Genomic DNA, 16563 nt, shown 5'->3' with positions numbered 1-16563 from the left:
TTTATCAACCGCTTGCATAGGGACTATAGGAGTTTTTTCTTGTCAAGGGTTTATTTCATTGCTTTAAATATGAAAATGAAAATTGTTAGATGTAGCCAGCTTTAAGACATCATTATATACATATTACGTTTTGAGTTTGTTAGGATAAGGCAAGTATTTCATAACGTTTAAAAGTTAATTTCACACCTTGCCGTCATTTAGCTAAATCAACCAAAGCGGGTTTGACCCCTGCTTGCAACACATGTTTTCCGACAAAATTTGAAATCGTTCACTATAAAAATTTCCTTGTAAATTCATTGACATTTTGTTTCAAGATAATGTATAATTAGCAAACAACAGTCCATTCCTGAAAAATAATGGAGCATTTAAACAATAGAATGATATCACAGATGTGTTTTAATGGACTGTTAGTTTCTATCACTGATAGACAGTGATTCAGTGGTCAACTTTGAGGAGCCATCATACTGACCTAGAATTATTCCCATTTTTAGTATTCCAGGGAAAAAAAGGTCCCTTTACAAAGGTCTATTGTGTCACAGGGACATCTAGCTCCCATGCCATGGGGAAGAATAGGCACCCTGAGTCCCAGGGAAGAATAGTTCCTGTGTCCTGTGGAAGAAAAGGTCCCCTGTGTCAGGGAAGAGTAGATTCTCTGTATCTCAGGGAAGAATAGGTTCTCTGTATCTCAGGGAAGAGTAGGTCCCCTGTATCTCAGGGAAGAATAGATCCCCTGTATCCCAGGGAAGAATAGATCCCCTGTATCCCAGGGAAGAATAGGTCCCCTGTATCCCAGGGAAGAATAGGTCCCAGGTATCCCAGGGAAGAATATGTCTCCTGTATCTCAAGGAAGAATAGGTCCCCTGTATCTCAGGGAAGAATAGGTCCCCTGTATCTCAGGGAAGAAAAGGTCCCCTGTATCTCAGGGAAGAAAAGGTCCCCTGTATCAGGGAAGAGTAGGTTCTCTGTATCTCAGGGAAGAGTAGGTCCCCTGTATCTCAGGGAAGAATAGATCCCCTGTATCCCAGGGAAGAATAGGTCCCCTGTATCCCAGGGAAGAATAGGTCCCAGGTATCCCAGGGAAGAATATGTCTCCTGTATCTCAAGGAAGAATAGGTCCCCTGTATCTCAGGGAAGAATAGGTCCCCTGTATCTCAGGGAAGAATAGGTCCCCTGTATCTCAGGGAAGAATAGGTCCCCTGTATCTCAAGGAAGAATAGGTCCCCTGTATCTCAGGGAAGAATAGATCCCCTGTATCCCAGGGAAGAATAGGTCCCAGGTATCCCAGGGAAGAATATGTCTCCTGTATCTCAAGGAAGAATAGGTCCCCTGTATCTCAGGGAAGAATAGGTCCGCTGTATCTCAGGGAAGAATAGGTCTCCTGTATCTCAGGGAAGAATAGGTCCCCTGTATCTCAGGGAAGAATAGATCCCCTGTATCCCAGGGAAGAATAGGTCCCAGGTATCCCAGGGAAGAATAGGTCCCAGGTATCCCAGGGAAGAATATGTCTCCTGTATCTCAAGGAAGAATAGGTCCCCTGTATCTCAGGGAAGAATAGGTCCCCTGTATCTCAGGGAAGAATAGGTCCCAGGTATCCCAGGGAAGAATATGTCTCCTGTATCCAGGGGAAGAATATGTCTCCTGTATCCCAGGGAAGAATAGGAACCTGTGTCCAGGGGAAGAATAGGTCCCTTGTATCTCAGGGAAGAATAGGTCCCCTGTATCTCAGGGAAGAATAGATCCCAGGTATCCCAGGGAAGAATATGTCTCCTTTATCCCGGTGAAGAATATGTCTCCTGTATCCCGGTGAAGAATATGTTTCCTGTATCCCGGTGAAGAATATGTCTCCTGTATCCCAGGGAAGAATATGTCTCCTGTATCCCAGGGAAGAATGGGAACCTGTGTCCTGGGGAAGAATAGGTCCCCTGTATCTCAGGGAAGAATAGGTCCCTTGTATCTCAGGGAAGAGTAGGTTCTCTGTATCTCAGGGAAGAATAGGTCCCCTGTATCTCAGGGAAGAGTAGGTCCTCTGTATCTCAGGGAAGAGTAAGTTCTCTGTATCTCAGGTAAGAATAGGTCCCCTGTATCTCAGGGAAGAGTAAGTTCCCTGTATCTCAGGGAAGAGTAGGTTCTCTGTATCTCAGGGAAGAGTAAGTTCTCTGTATCTCAGGGAAGAGTAAGTTCTCTGTATCTCAGGGAAGAGTAGGTTCTCTGTATCTCAGGGAAGAGTAAGTTCTCTGTATCTCAGGGAAGAGTAAGTTCTCTGTATCTCAGGGAAGAATAGGTCCTCTGTATCTCAGGTAAGAATAGGTCCCCTGTATCTCAGGGAAGAGTAAGTTCTCTGTATATCAGGGAAGAGTAGGTTCTCTGTATCTCAGGGAAGAGTAAGTTCTCTGTATCTCAGGGAAGAGTAGGTCCCCTGTATCTCAGGGAAGAATAGGTCCCCTGTATCTCAGGGAAGGATAGGTCCCTCGTATCTCAGGGAAGGATAGGTCCCCGGTATCCTGGTAAAGAATAGGTCCCCTGTATCTCAAAGAAGAATAGGTCCCCTGTATCTCAGGGAAGGATAGGTCCCCTGTATCCCAAAGAAGAATAGGTTCCCTTGTCACTTTTATTTAGATGATGGGGATTGTTGCACATCTCCTGATGGTGTAGATTGTTGCTCAGCCCAGAATGTGTAGATTGTTGCTCAGCCCTAGGTCCCCTGTATCTCAGGGAAGAATAGGTCCCCTGTATCTCAGGGAAGGATAGGTCCCTCGTATCTCAGGGAAGGATAGGTCCCCGGTATCCTGGTAAAGAATAGGTCCCCTGTATCTCAAAGAAGAATAGGTCCCCTGTATCTCAGGGAAGGATAGGTCCCCTGTATCCCAAAGAAGAATAGGTTGCTCAGCCCAGAATGTGTAGATTGTTGCTCAGCCCTAATGGTGTAGATTGTTTCTCATTCCCTGATGGTGTAGATTGCTGCTCATGCCCTGATGGTGTAGATTGTTTCTCATGCCCTGATGGTGTAGATTGCTGCTCATGCCCTGATGGTGTAGATTGTTGCTCATTTCCTGATGGTGTAGATGGCTGCTCATGCCTTGATGGCGTTGATGATTGCTCATGCCTTGATGGTGTAGATGTTTGCTCATGCCTTGATGGTGTAGATGGCTGCTCATGCCCTGATGGTGTAGATGGTTACTCATGCCCTGATTGTGTAGATTGTTGCTCAGCCTTGATGGTGTAGATGGTTGCTCAAGCCCTGATTGTGTAGATTGTTGCTCAGCTCTGATGGTGTAGATGGTTGTTCATGCCCTGATGGTGTAGATGGTTGCTCATGCCCTGATGTTGTAGATTGTTGCTCATGTCTTGATGGTGTAGATTGTTGCTCATGCTTTGATGGTGTAGATGGTTGTTCATGACCTGATGGTGTAGATTGTTGCCCATGCCTTGATTGTGTAGATGGTTGGTCATGCCCTGATGGTGTAGATTGTTGCTCATGCCTTGATGGTGTAGATGGTTGCTCATGCCTTGATGGTGTAGATGGTTGTTCATGCCCTGATGGTGTAGATTGTTGCTCATGTCTTGATGGTGTAGATGGTTGCTCATGCCTTGATGGTGTAGATGGTTGTTCATGCCCTGATGGTGTAGATTGTTGCTCATGCCCTGATGGTGTAGATGGTTGCTCATGCCTTGATGGTGTAGATTGTTGCTCATGCCTTGATGGTGTAGATGATTGCTCATGTCTTGATAGTGTAGATGGTTACTCATGTCTTGATGGTGTAGATTGTTGCTCATGCCTTGATGGTGTAGATTGTTGCTCATGCCTTGATGGTGTAGACTGTTTCTCATGCCCTGATGGTGTAGATGGTTGCCCATGCCTTGATGGTGTAGATTGTTGCTCATGCCCTGATGGTGTAGATTGTTGCTCATGCCTTGATGGTGTAGACTGTTTCTCATGCCCTGATGGTGTAGATTGTTGCTCATGCCTTGATGGTGTAGATTTTTGCTCATGCCCTGATGGTGTAGATTGTTGCTCATGCCTTGATGGTGTAGATTGTTGCTCATGCCCTGATGGTGTAGATTGTTTCTCATGCCTTGATGGTGTAGATTGTTGCTCATGCCCTGATGGTGTAGATGGTTGCTCATGCCTTGATGGTGTAGATTGTTGCTCATGTCTTGATGGTGTAGATGGTTACTCATGTATTGATGGTGTAGATTGTTTCTCATGCCTTGATGGTGTAGACTAAGAGGCTGATGTGATATTCCTGAATATTGTTGTTTGACAAGTTGAACAAGATAAATGTAAGTACATGCTATTTTCTTTATGTAGCATCAAGAATTCTTAAGCTGTTGAAAGTTTAATGGCCTCAAGTGTATTGAACATAACAAAGATGTCTTGATTAGGTATGTTGTCATCCCTTAAAAACGAAGGTGTCAAGTTTTCATGTCTGGATTATATTGTCTCATGACCTAACTACAAAGACATGCTTGTCGTAAGATGCGACTAACAGGATTGTGTGGTCCAGCTCGCTGACATGGTCGATGCAGGTCCTCATATCACAATTGCGTGGATAGATGCTCATGATGTCAATCACTGGATTGTCTGGTCCAGACTCGATTATTTACAGACCGCTGTCATATAGCTGAAATATTGCTGGAGGGCAGCGTTAAACAACAAACAAACAACCAGCCAAGATACATCGTATCTTGAGATGTGTATTGCCTACTAATTGGGCAACAACATCATCTGTGGAAGACTGCCCGTCCTTCTCTGCAATATGCATTACAAAAGTGTGTTAACATCAGCTGGAGTCACTGTCAAAACACTTTCCACTTATGTCTGTATTTCCAGAATCTCAAATGTCACAGCGACCACATCTAAAAGCATGTGCTATAGAACATACAATTCCTTCATGTGTAATACTTCTTAAACCGACTGCAGCATCTGTTTACAATCTAAATATTCCAAATGTTTCTGTTTATCCTAGTATGTTGGCTTAATCACAATTTCCCTTCAAAGTTTGTGTTTCCTGGTTGGGTAGCCTTTTATCCCCATCCGATCAGAAGGATGCTTATTTAATTATGATGAAGAGAGATGTGTGCGAGCTCTACACCTACACAACTGCACTGTTTGCACCCTCTCAACTTGAAGTGAGGCCGTTTTGTTGCTTCAAAATTACACTTTGTATTCTTTGTTTAGAATTAAACAAATGAGTAACATGATAAATTGAAAATGTAAGTAGTTATCCTGATGTTAAGTTTTGATGTTTTACGTTTAAAGTAATTAATCTAATCTATGTAAGACCAAGAATTTCAACAAATAACTTTCCTTATTAAAATGGTCATAATGTTAATGAATATGCATTAACTGCATATCAATTTTATTAGGAGGATTTATTTTACTTCTTGCATGTTCGTGTAGTTAACTTCTGACGTTATTAGGGGCGGTTGGGTAGCCTAGTGGTTAAAGCGTTCGCTCGTCACGCTGAAGACCCGGGTTTGATTCCCGACATGGGTACAATGTGTGAAGCCCATTTCTGGTGTCCCCTGCCGTGATATTGCTGGAATATTGCTAAAAGCGGCATAAAACCATACTCACTCACTCACTCTGACATAATTAATCAGAAAGCATGTTGCAGAAAGTATTGGAACAGTGAAGCTGTGTCAGATAGGGCGTTTTATCACACCTGAAAAAAAAAGGTCATGTGAGCATGTGTGTTGCATTATCTGTCAATCATCCATTTCTGATAAACTGTTTTATTTTCTCCTCTGGAACTTAACAGTGTAATATCTTTTAATTTGAAGTTTACATGATATGCAGCTTTTCCATTCATAAGCGTATGAATAACACAATTTGACATTCTTAAGTTTTTCACGAGACTATATTCTTGAAATGACGTAAACACTGACGGACTACTTCCACATTCCTGGGGAAACCCCTGGGAATTCACTTTTATGAATACTTACAAAAGATCATGTAGACCCTTTAATCTTTAATTCCGAGTTTTAGCATACAGTGAGAAACGTCAGAGAGTTAGACTGCATGATCATTCACAAATATCCTCGCTACAACCCACCCTAGTGAAGAAAAAGTAGAAATGCATACCCACTATCGTAGTATCGACTCGGTCCGTGTCTAGACTGACAGTTACAGTCTACATCAAACCTTAGTGTCTATTTGTCACATCTTTATAATCACCTTTCAATGATCAGCCAACTGATCCATGATGACTGACATGCGACCGCGACAGTTTCATTAAGAATTTCGGAAATTTCTCCCATTTTGACGTCTTGTACTTGATGTAAATGTATTACGAGGCGCTGTCATTGTGACTGACTTGAGGTAGTTCTTATCAGACCTTTCTCACCCAATGTTGATATTACTTGAATACATGTCTTGTAAACAAACAACAACAGATGTTCCTGTAAAGCAAGTTGAGGATTCATATGCTCATGTCTCCCCTCTTTTTGGGGAACTCTTTTATTCCGAGAAACAGCTGGTTGTTGTATGGATGTGAGTGTAATCATGAAGTCATGTGTATAGATCTGGCGCTACATCCCTGGAGGTATAAAATGCCGATATAAGCTCCGACATTCATACAGTTTGGCCCTCACTCTATGAAGGTTCATACTCCAGTGAACTCACACAGTGAAGTCAATTCTTAAATGATCATGATTCTTCTGACTTCTGCCTTTTTTTGCAATAGAATGAGGTTTGCAGAATAACAGTTGTTTTTGGTCTTATGCGATTTGTTATCAACATATATCCTATCAATATGAACTACCTTATTCAACGTAATAAGCGCCCCGCTCTAATAAGCGCCCACGGCAATATATGCTAATATAGTGGCTAGTGAACAATCCCAATTATTAAATTTACGGACTTTCAACTCTGTTTTCTTTTCACCAAAATAATATTCTAATAAGAGCCCCCTATTTCTAATTTTGAGAGCACCCTGGGCGCTTATTAAGTTGAATAGGGTATTTATGCTTTTTGTCACATCAAGACTTTTTGACTTTCAAGACTTCAGCAAACCTCAGAGTTTCAATGGGCAAATCGGTAGCCTAGTGGGTACAACGTTTGCTCCATTCGCCAAAGTCCCGGGTTCGATTCCAGTCATGGGTACAATGTGTGAAGCCCATTTCTGGTGTCCCCCGCCATGATATTGCTGGAATATTGCTAAAAGCGGCATAAAACCATACTCACTTACTAACACTTAGAGTTTGAAACTTTCATCGACTCACGTTGATATATTTGATATCAAGAGTAACTCAGGTGAAATTCTATAGCTTGAATGTTGCTGTCGTTGATTGACATAAAATTGCATTCACTCACTGTTTATCTATTTAGTCATTGTTGTTTTCTTTTCTGCAGGCAAAGAGGAAACAAAGCGTCTTGTCCGGGAGTTCATGGAAGAACATCGAAAGGTGACCTCCATGAAGGACCTCACGGGCTGGCTGTGACTGGAGGCGCTGTTGGTCAGCCTCTTCTTTATGCACATTGTTAATAGCATTTCTATAACTGCATTTACAAATATGTAAGATCTATTACATGTTTTGTTATCTTGCTGTTGTCTGTTTATGAAGTGGAGCTGACTTTGTTATCTGTTGACCTGAAGGTCTTCGTGTTCACTTTGGCATGTCTATGTGCTAATGTCAGCAAATATTCCAAGCTTTATTGCCAGCTGAATCAGTAGTCATTGGGGTTATTGTGTGAGGAATTTAAAGCATAATCATAATGATAATGTCTAAATCCTTTTAGTTTTTGAGGAAACTCTTACACTGCATATCTGGTTTTTTTGCCAAACTAATGCACTGATCCATAGAACTGCACCTCCACTACCAAAAAGTCATCTGTTTAAAGTGGATGATGTGTTTGTTCCTTGGTTTTGCCGTCAAAGACAAAAGAACCATTACATTGATGGATTTAGTTCAAGGCATCATCATTTGATTATCATGGACTTTGACAGTGGAGTCATCCTCTTCAAATGTACATACCCCGGGGTTTGTGTATTATATCAACACTATTGTTCTTGAGCAATAAAAATATAGGTACTATTCTATTTGAAAATCAGGTCACATCATCATGGTTAATGGCTGGCTCCAAATAGGTCCTCACAACTCTATTGCTTGTCAATAGAGGCCCTGAATAGGATTTTGGCTTAGAAGTGGTCTCCAGCAACCTGCACTGGTCGTTGGAGGCAACCAAAGTGCTTGTGAGGTCTGGTTAAATAACTTGGTTGATAGCCTGTTTTTGTACCCCAATGACTGCTCATGATATCAATCTCTAGACTGTGTGGTCCAGACTTGGTAACTTACAGGTCACTGTCATAAAGCTGGAATATTTCTGAATGCAGCAGCAAACAACCAACAAACAAGACCATGTGATGACTATGTGGGCAGGCAGTCAGTCAGGCTTGATGACATGGTTGATTGTGTGTCATTGTACTCAAGGTAGTGGAAGGTGCTCTTAATGTCAGTCACAGGTTTATCTGGTCCGGACTTGATTATTTACATACCACTTTCATGTAGCTGGAATTTTGCTGATTTAACAGTAAAACAACTAAACAAATATATTATTTCAGGGTGGAAAATATTGACCACAAATAAAGGCATTTTGGAAGCTAATTCTTCCACTTCAATTATTTAAAAACTTGAATTTATTAATCCAAGTTATTTTGTGTAAACCACATCACATATATGGTTAAGACTCTTTTCTTTATGATAGATTTGAGTTTAGTCAGAAACAGTGCTGATGGTATATTATCATATTTAAGCTGTTTAATTGTACATGTATAACTGAATTTCTTGGTACAAATAATTTGATTGAGTCATAATGTGTATGTATTTATGTTACTGCTGTTTTTTATTTGCTTAAACACATTGAAGGTAGAGCTATAACAGTTATTGTTATGCATTTTGTTATATGTTTCATGGGACACCTTGCATTTGATGAACAAATACTCAACACATACTATTGGTACTGCGGTACAACAACAGGCTGTGCAGGAGGATGTCCTTGATCTGCAAGCAATTACACATTCATCCCAATGACAGCCCTTAGCATCCGGAGGCACGGACGGCCTATTAGACTAAAGCCCCGCAATTTGACAGCAGTCTGTAAATAATCAGGCTGTCACGGGTGGCCAAGTCGTCGAAGGTGCTGCAATTCGCTGTGCAGAGTTGCACCCCTTAGACATGCCAGAAACCTATCATTGTGGTTTCGAATCCTGGTTGGCCCTGATTGTGTTTCTAGGTCTGTCAGCATCATACCCATTCTCATGGTTTTAAGAAAGTGGTAATCGTCTCAGACCTGCATCACTTTGGGCTTTCCTCCCACATTAAACCGACACAGTGATATAACTGGAATACTGTTCAAAGTGACGGTAAACCCATCTCATTCTCACTCCCTGGTATCTCATCACAGAATCGGTGCTTCTGGGATTGACAAGATGGGTAAATGTGTATGACTTCATTTTGTTCTTTCTTTATAAATATTTAATTGACATGTGCTATTGATAATGAAAACTCATCCAATACTGAAGATGTATTGATATATGCTGTGTTATCCAGGAAGGAGACTGTGTTATCGATTTAATCTTCAAGGCATGCCATCATAAAAATATATTCCAGTTCATGACTCCTGAACCTTACAACTGTTATTATCCCCCGCCCAACGAAGTTGGCGAGGGATATAGAAACGGGCTCCCTCCGTCCGTCTGTCACGTTTTGTTTCCGGAGCATAACTCATAAACTGTTCAATATTTTTTCATCAAACTTGGCAGGTTCTTTCAGGTACATGCTGAACTGGTGCCTTTTGCTATTTAGAAATTTTAGAAATTTTTATTTTTTACGTTTCCATGGCAACAAGATGGACTTAGGTTCTGTGAGGGTAGGGTTCGTTTCCGGAGCATAACTCATAAACCGTTCCATATTTTTTCATCACACTTTGCAGGTCTGTCAGGTACATGCTGAACTGGTGCCTTTTGCTATTTAGAAATTTTAGAAATATTTATTTTTTACGTTTACATGGCAACAAGATGGACTTAGGTTCCAAAAGGTTAGGGTTTGTTTAGATTTAATTATGTCATAAATTCTGCAACAGGGTCGGGGGATATAGCCACGTTAGTGGCAAACTCTTGTTATTCTTATTTTAGGGTCAGTCGGGTAGCCTAGTGGTTAAAGCGTTTGTCACGCCGAAGACCTGGGTCCGATTCCCGACATGGGTACAATGTGTGAAGGCCATTTCTGGTGTCCCCTGCCGTGATATCTCTGGAATATTGCTAAAAGCGGCGTAAAACCATACTCACTCAATTATTCGTATTTTCATGTGATACCAGTACTGAATACAAGATGTCAAGGAATTTTAACCTGATGCATTACTGGGGACATTTTGATTTGGCCGAAAGATTCTGATAAACTAAGGGAAAAGCTTAGGCAGAAGAAAACAATGGGTGATTGCATTTGCCAAATAAGATCTATCATTACAAATGGTGAATGTCTCTGTAGGATACAATTTTGTGTTTTCGAGTAAATCATGTATAGGTTCTTAGGTTATGTCCTGTGTAAAAATTGAAATATTCCGTTTTATAATGATGTTGGCTGAGGACATGTATTGGGAAAGTCTTGTCCGTTTTATTTGTGGCAACAATGGTTTGCCAATATGGTACATTAATGTAGACACATCGTGCACAGCCATCCAAATAACAATCGAGGATGATTTAAAAAGTTAGATATATATTACCTTACCGAGAGTTATTTGTCTAAAAACCTTCCTCACAAAGTTATTTATGGCCACTATTCTACTCAACCATTTTTGTTAAAAATTTGGTACGTATGTAGTTTGTTGTAGGACTCATCATAGTAGATCTGTATTTTTCGATATTTTGAATTTTGACCTTGATTTGACCTTTTCACTTTGACCATGCTCCAAAATTCTCTCAAAATGCATTTCTTTGCTCTGTAAACATCATCTCCTTAGAAACCACTTGACCATTGAAGTGAAAACTTTACAGTTCTATTCCCACTATTGATAACCCAATTTGTTCAATAGATTCTGAATCTGATATTCAGTATGACTGCCATGGTAACCACATCGAAAAAGTTATTTCTGGCAATTCAACGCATTATTTCTGGTTATTTTTGCAATGTTTTACTTTTCAACTTTGTTTTGATCATGCTCTGTACTTATCTCAGAATGTATATTTGACTCTGCTCTTCTCTGAAATTGCAAGACTCTGTGAGTTGACCTTTGGCATGTATCCTTTTTATGACATATTTTGTTCAAATCATTTGAATATTGATGCATAACATATTTGAATATTAATGCTGAGACCGACTTTTGTCAAGTGTCTCAGTTAACTGTTGCAACAAATGGAGTGAACAGCCACTACACCAAGATGAAAGATCAATGGGGAGTTTTGATATAGAAAATACATATACCTGTGTCAGGGATGTTGTCATTTGTAATTTCACATACATATATATAGTTTGAAAAGAGTGTTGGCAGTAGGTAAGCTACGGTATCTGACAAAAGCTTCTGTTATAAGGTGTACCAGACCCTGTTGTTTCATTTTGTTTCATATCAGAGTTTTACATATTGTACAAAGTTATTTTGATACCTTACAGACTTTTTTCAAGCCAAAGAATATGATTTTAGAGTCCAATGTGCAATATGTATTTCCTTGTAGAATTGAGTTGCTATTAGGTGCAGAAACTCTTGCTCTTATTTCTTAGACATAAATGTGTTTTTTAGTTTGCAGTGTTGAAGCGACCATTTGTACATTAGTTAATCCCTATGCACCTCCTGCAGTCAATCCCAACCGCCTCAACCCCAACTACGGCTCACAAAAATTCTGGCAAGGTTTCCTTTGATTGAAGAAGTAACCTTGGTAACCTTTTTGATAGTTTTTTGTATTCAATGGTGACCAGATGTATAATAACACAAGTCAGTATAAAGATGGCTTGGGAACCCAGTGCACTATTACCAGGAATGGCTGGATGGTTCGAATCCCAGTTTTGCCACGAATATGACCCATGGTCTGTCAGCACCATACCTGGATGTCAGCAGAGTGGTACCTGTAAATGTCTGTCTATGACCTGCATCACTTTTGGGCTTTCATCCTGTGGTCCTGATACACTGTTAATTGACTTTAAACTGTATGTACTCAACAGAGTCAAAGGTGAAGTCTGGAACTAAAGTTTCTGATGGTGCTCTATGTATGTTATAAAAGTTCATGTTGAAAACTTGGCATGGGAATCGTGTGAGGTGTGTGCACGAGTATTAATGATTAAATGTGCAATCTGTGAAGCTATTATAGTTGACTTCAATATGTTTTTGTGTTTATGGAGGTTTAAATAACAACTGGTGTGGACACAGTATGGATTTACACAGTATGCACTCCATTGGTTTTCCATTTCTACCTCCATGCAAACATATTTTGTATAAATAAATCCACAAACATAACATCACAGGTTGCTTATTGAATTATTAACCCATAAAATAATGGGTCCCAAGTGTGCCAGTGGATGTTTCATTTATGTTCAGTTTGTGGGAACATAAACACAAAATAAAACGTGTGGTTAGCCATGGAATGTCATGGAAGCACTTTGGAATGTATTTATTCACATTTTACCACAATCTTCAGCATAATGCCTTGTTATTGGAAGTATCTTGTCATTTTGGTCCATTTGGTGCTGATGCTTGACTTAACTCATCAAGACAATCCGAACCATATGTGCTCAGTTTTATGTATTTGACTTTAACTGAAGAAAAGGTACATTTGAGTTGTAAGTGCCATCATTTCTGCGACATTAACCTTCCAACTGTGTGTGTAGGTCTGTTAGACTTGTTTGATTACTATTATCTTAAACATTATCATGTAAGACTGCGAATAAAAGTTAAACACATGAAAAATTAAATGTGTTTCGGGCACATTTTCCTCAAAAGGGAGGAGAGTGATAGGACTTTTTATTTTTTAAACAGAAGTGATGCAAGGGGAATTGGTTTTTTTGGACAAATAATACCAACAAACACAACTGGGCACACATTAAATGCAGCATCCCTTCAATACAGTGTTTTTTTTCAAACATATTATTTAATGGATAACTGTAATATGATCTGGGAAATTTGAATCTTTTTATTGGCAATAAAAATGCCTTGACACCAGTATTAAAGGTGACATGCTGATATATGCCTGAGAGACGTGTCATTTTTCTTTTAGCCTAAGTTACCATGTTATTTATATTTATACTCTTCAAACACAGGTCTCCATTCGTACATGATAAACAACCTGATTTTGCCATGTTGCAATATTGTTGTAGTTAGTGTAAATAAAAAGGTATACCAAAAATATTGGTGGTACTTGAATACCTGAGGGTTTATATGTAAATATATCGTTTCTGATACAACTACACTTCAAAATAAATAATAGATGCACATTTAGTGTTCTGTTGTTTCTTAAAATATGTGAAGCACTCAACGTGCTGTATCTAACATGACTTTGAAGAATGCTTATTCTGATTGGTCAAATAGGATTAAAGCGAGGTATATATTTCCATTCGATACCTCAATTTAGAGTCGCTTTACACACAAAGGCATTGAGTATGAATACATCAATCTAGCCACAGCACACGCATCGATGCCTACAACAATGGCTGCCGATAACCCATTAGTATTGTATACGTTCGAGACTCATTGCTACCAGTAATTCAGCACGTTAATGGTGGACATAATTATCAATCAGGGTTATCCTCTGGGTTCAGGCAATTGGTAAACGTCACAGCAACCATTTGGGCTGTCATGGTCACTGAAAAGTAACGGAAGTGGGTCAAGTTCATCCATATCGATGTTCGGGGTTGAGAGATAATCATCCTGTATATGTACTGGTGAGTTATTCCAAACCAACTGGTGCATAAGTACAACTTCAAAGTGGCTGTAACACTGTGAGAAATATTAGTTAAGCTTTTTGTCACTAGTTCTATGTCTTAGCACCCCTAAAATGGAAGATGTCTTGTTGATTTCCGAGATAGGTCTTGGTTGATTCCAAGCAGTGCAAATATACAGCAGGGTGTGATGAATTTATACCAGAGACCACAAAATATCTCTATGTTATGGTCTCTGTTTATACGTATAGCTCAGGAAGGTTATTTAAACTCCTTTTTGTAAAACTCAAGATTGTGTACGCATTAACTTAAACTACAGTCCGTTTGACTCCAAATGAGAACGATGAATTGCAAAATAACTCGAAATCCAGAAAAGTGTATGACACATCAATGCGGTACTTGACCATGAATACCCTGTACCCAACGAAATCTGAATTTTGTTTATTTTAAGACCCATGACGGATGAAGTTCTTTAAGAAACTCATTTAATTTTGTATAGAAATGTGTACATGACACGTAGGGGGACAAACCGTGGAAGGAACAGCGCAAGCACGGTCTGCACGTGCTACACAGTGACCGTGTTCATTCAATGACAAGATGCGCTACTCAGCAGATGTTAAACAGTTGATGTTGAATGTGTATGATTTCTTTAGAAGTGAAGCAGAAAGAGCAAAGCCTTTTTATGCAGTTAATACATTCTTGAAACGAGCTTCAAAAGCTCTTGGTATGTCCCCTCAGAAACTTAAAAATGTTGTTAGTCGACGAGATACAAATATTTAGGCCAAGGAGGTAGGGAAAATGTCAAAACCACGCAAGGTTGATAAATTAGACAGTTTTCAGAAGGATCAAGTCAGACGTGCAATTGTTAAACTGCACTCAGAAAATAAGTACCTGTCCCTAAGAATTTTGAAGAAACACCTTGAAACTGACCATGATTTACGTGTTACACAGTACAAACTATGGCAGCTGTTGCATACATTTGGTTACAAATACAAAAAGATAACTGGAGAAAATAGGGCTGTGTTGTGTGAACGGTCTGACATTGTTCGTCTCCGAAATCATTACCTTCGTACCATCAAGCAGAAACGTGAAGAAGGATATAAGCCCGTCTTCTCAGATGAGACATGGGTAAATGCGTCACACACAGCCAGCAGTCAGTGGGTACCCAGTGGTGACTGTAAGGAGTCTGGTAGAAAGTTACCAATGGGAAAGGGTGAAAGACTCATAGTTCGCCATGCAGGTTCTGCTAGTCAGGGTTTTCTCCCAGACTGTGACCTCGTCTTTAGAGCCAAGGCCAAAGACAACAGGGACTACCACACAGAAATGAACGGCAATGTATTTCTGGAGTGGGTGAAAGATAAATTAGTCCCTGCTTTGCCTACCAAGTCTCTCATTGTCATGGACAATGCACCGTATCATAATGTGCAGGATCCAGTAAGCAAGACTCCAACCTCTAATAACCGTAAAAGAGACATGGTTACTTGGCTGCAACGGGGGAACATTACCTTTCCTTCTCGAGCGACGAAACCACAGCTCTATGAAATCACCAAAACTATGAAACCTGACCCCTTGTATAAAGTTGACAGTTACATCAAGGGTCAGGGTCACGCTGTCTTACGACTGCCACCTTATCACTGCAACCTGAATCCAATCGAGTTGGTATGGGGCATCGTCAAGGGTGACGTTGGACGATCGAACACAACGTTCAAATTACGAGACGTTGAACAACTCGTAAAGGAATCCCTTGGTCGGGCAACAGTAGAAACATGGAGGCGGTGTGTGGCCACAGTCGTTGACGAGATAGAGCCACGTTATTGGTCACGAGATGGACTACGGCCAGCAACAGTCCAACCTATAATAGTGGGAGTCGGTTCAGGCACAAGCAGTTCCGACGACGAGATCTATGGCATGAGCGAGTCAGATTGCGACTGAAATTATCATGAGACGGCCCCTATAACGCTCTGTCATTTCCCCTACCACAGAACGTGCAGTGCATGTGTGCTTGCGCTGTGCCTTCCACGGTTTGTCCCCCCTACGTGTCATGTACACATTTCTAGACATAATTACATGATAGTTTCTTAAAGAACTTCATCCGTCATAAACAAAATTCAGATTTTGTTGGGTACAGGGTATTCATGGTCAAGTACCGTATTGATGTTTCATACACTTTTCTGGATTTCGAGTTATTTTGCAATTCATCGTTCTCATTTGGAGTCAAACGGACTGTAGTCAAGTCTATGTTTGTTTGTTGTTTCACGCCGCACTCAGCAATATTCCAGCTATATGACGGAGGCCTGTAAATAATCGAATCTGGACTAGACAATCCAGTGATTGATATCAAGAGGATCGATCCACGCTGAAGACCCGGGTTCGATTCCCGACATGGGTACAATGTGTGAAGCCCATTTCTGGTATCCCCCGCCGTGATATTGCTGGGTATTGCTAAAAGCGGCGTAAAACCACACTTGCCCACTCACACATTAAAGACACACGTGAGTCAAGTCGCGCGGGGGATACCTATCATTGCGTCTAGATTTGTCAGCACCATACCCCTGCTCGTGGGTTTCAGCAAACTGGTAAACCTCATGCATCACTTCAGGCTTTCCTTCCACATCCATCGGACATGCCATGATGTAACTGAAATACTGCTATTCCTAGTGTGATGTTACACTCAAACCACTCTGATTTATTGCTGGAAAT

At 40.5% G+C, this 16563-nt stretch overlaps 1 protein-coding gene across 2 annotated transcripts in view; it reads left to right on the top strand.

Moving 5' to 3' along the window:
* LOC124115635 (ATP-dependent DNA helicase Q5-like) overlaps positions 1-9758 on the top strand; it is a 34983-nt gene extending 25225 nt beyond the window's left edge. For both annotated transcript variants that reach the window (XM_048387752.1, XM_048387751.1), the window contains exon 12: positions 7355-9758. In XM_048387752.1, coding sequence (XP_048243709.1) covers positions 7355-7443 — 89 coding nt within the window. In that variant the 3' untranslated portion in view covers positions 7444-9758. The remainder of the gene's footprint in view (positions 1-7354) is intronic.
* The last annotated feature ends 6805 nt before the right edge of the window (positions 9759-16563 follow it).

This window comes from Haliotis rufescens, unplaced genomic scaffold (genome assembly GCF_023055435.1).
Source record: "Haliotis rufescens isolate VD_foot unplaced genomic scaffold, xgHalRufe1.0.p SCAF_7, whole genome shotgun sequence".
In the NCBI taxonomy this organism is placed as follows: Eukaryota; Metazoa; Mollusca; class Gastropoda; order Lepetellida; family Haliotidae; genus Haliotis; species Haliotis rufescens.
The sequence above is the reverse complement of the archived record's forward strand: the minus strand, read 5'-3'. Positions and strand labels throughout refer to the sequence as shown.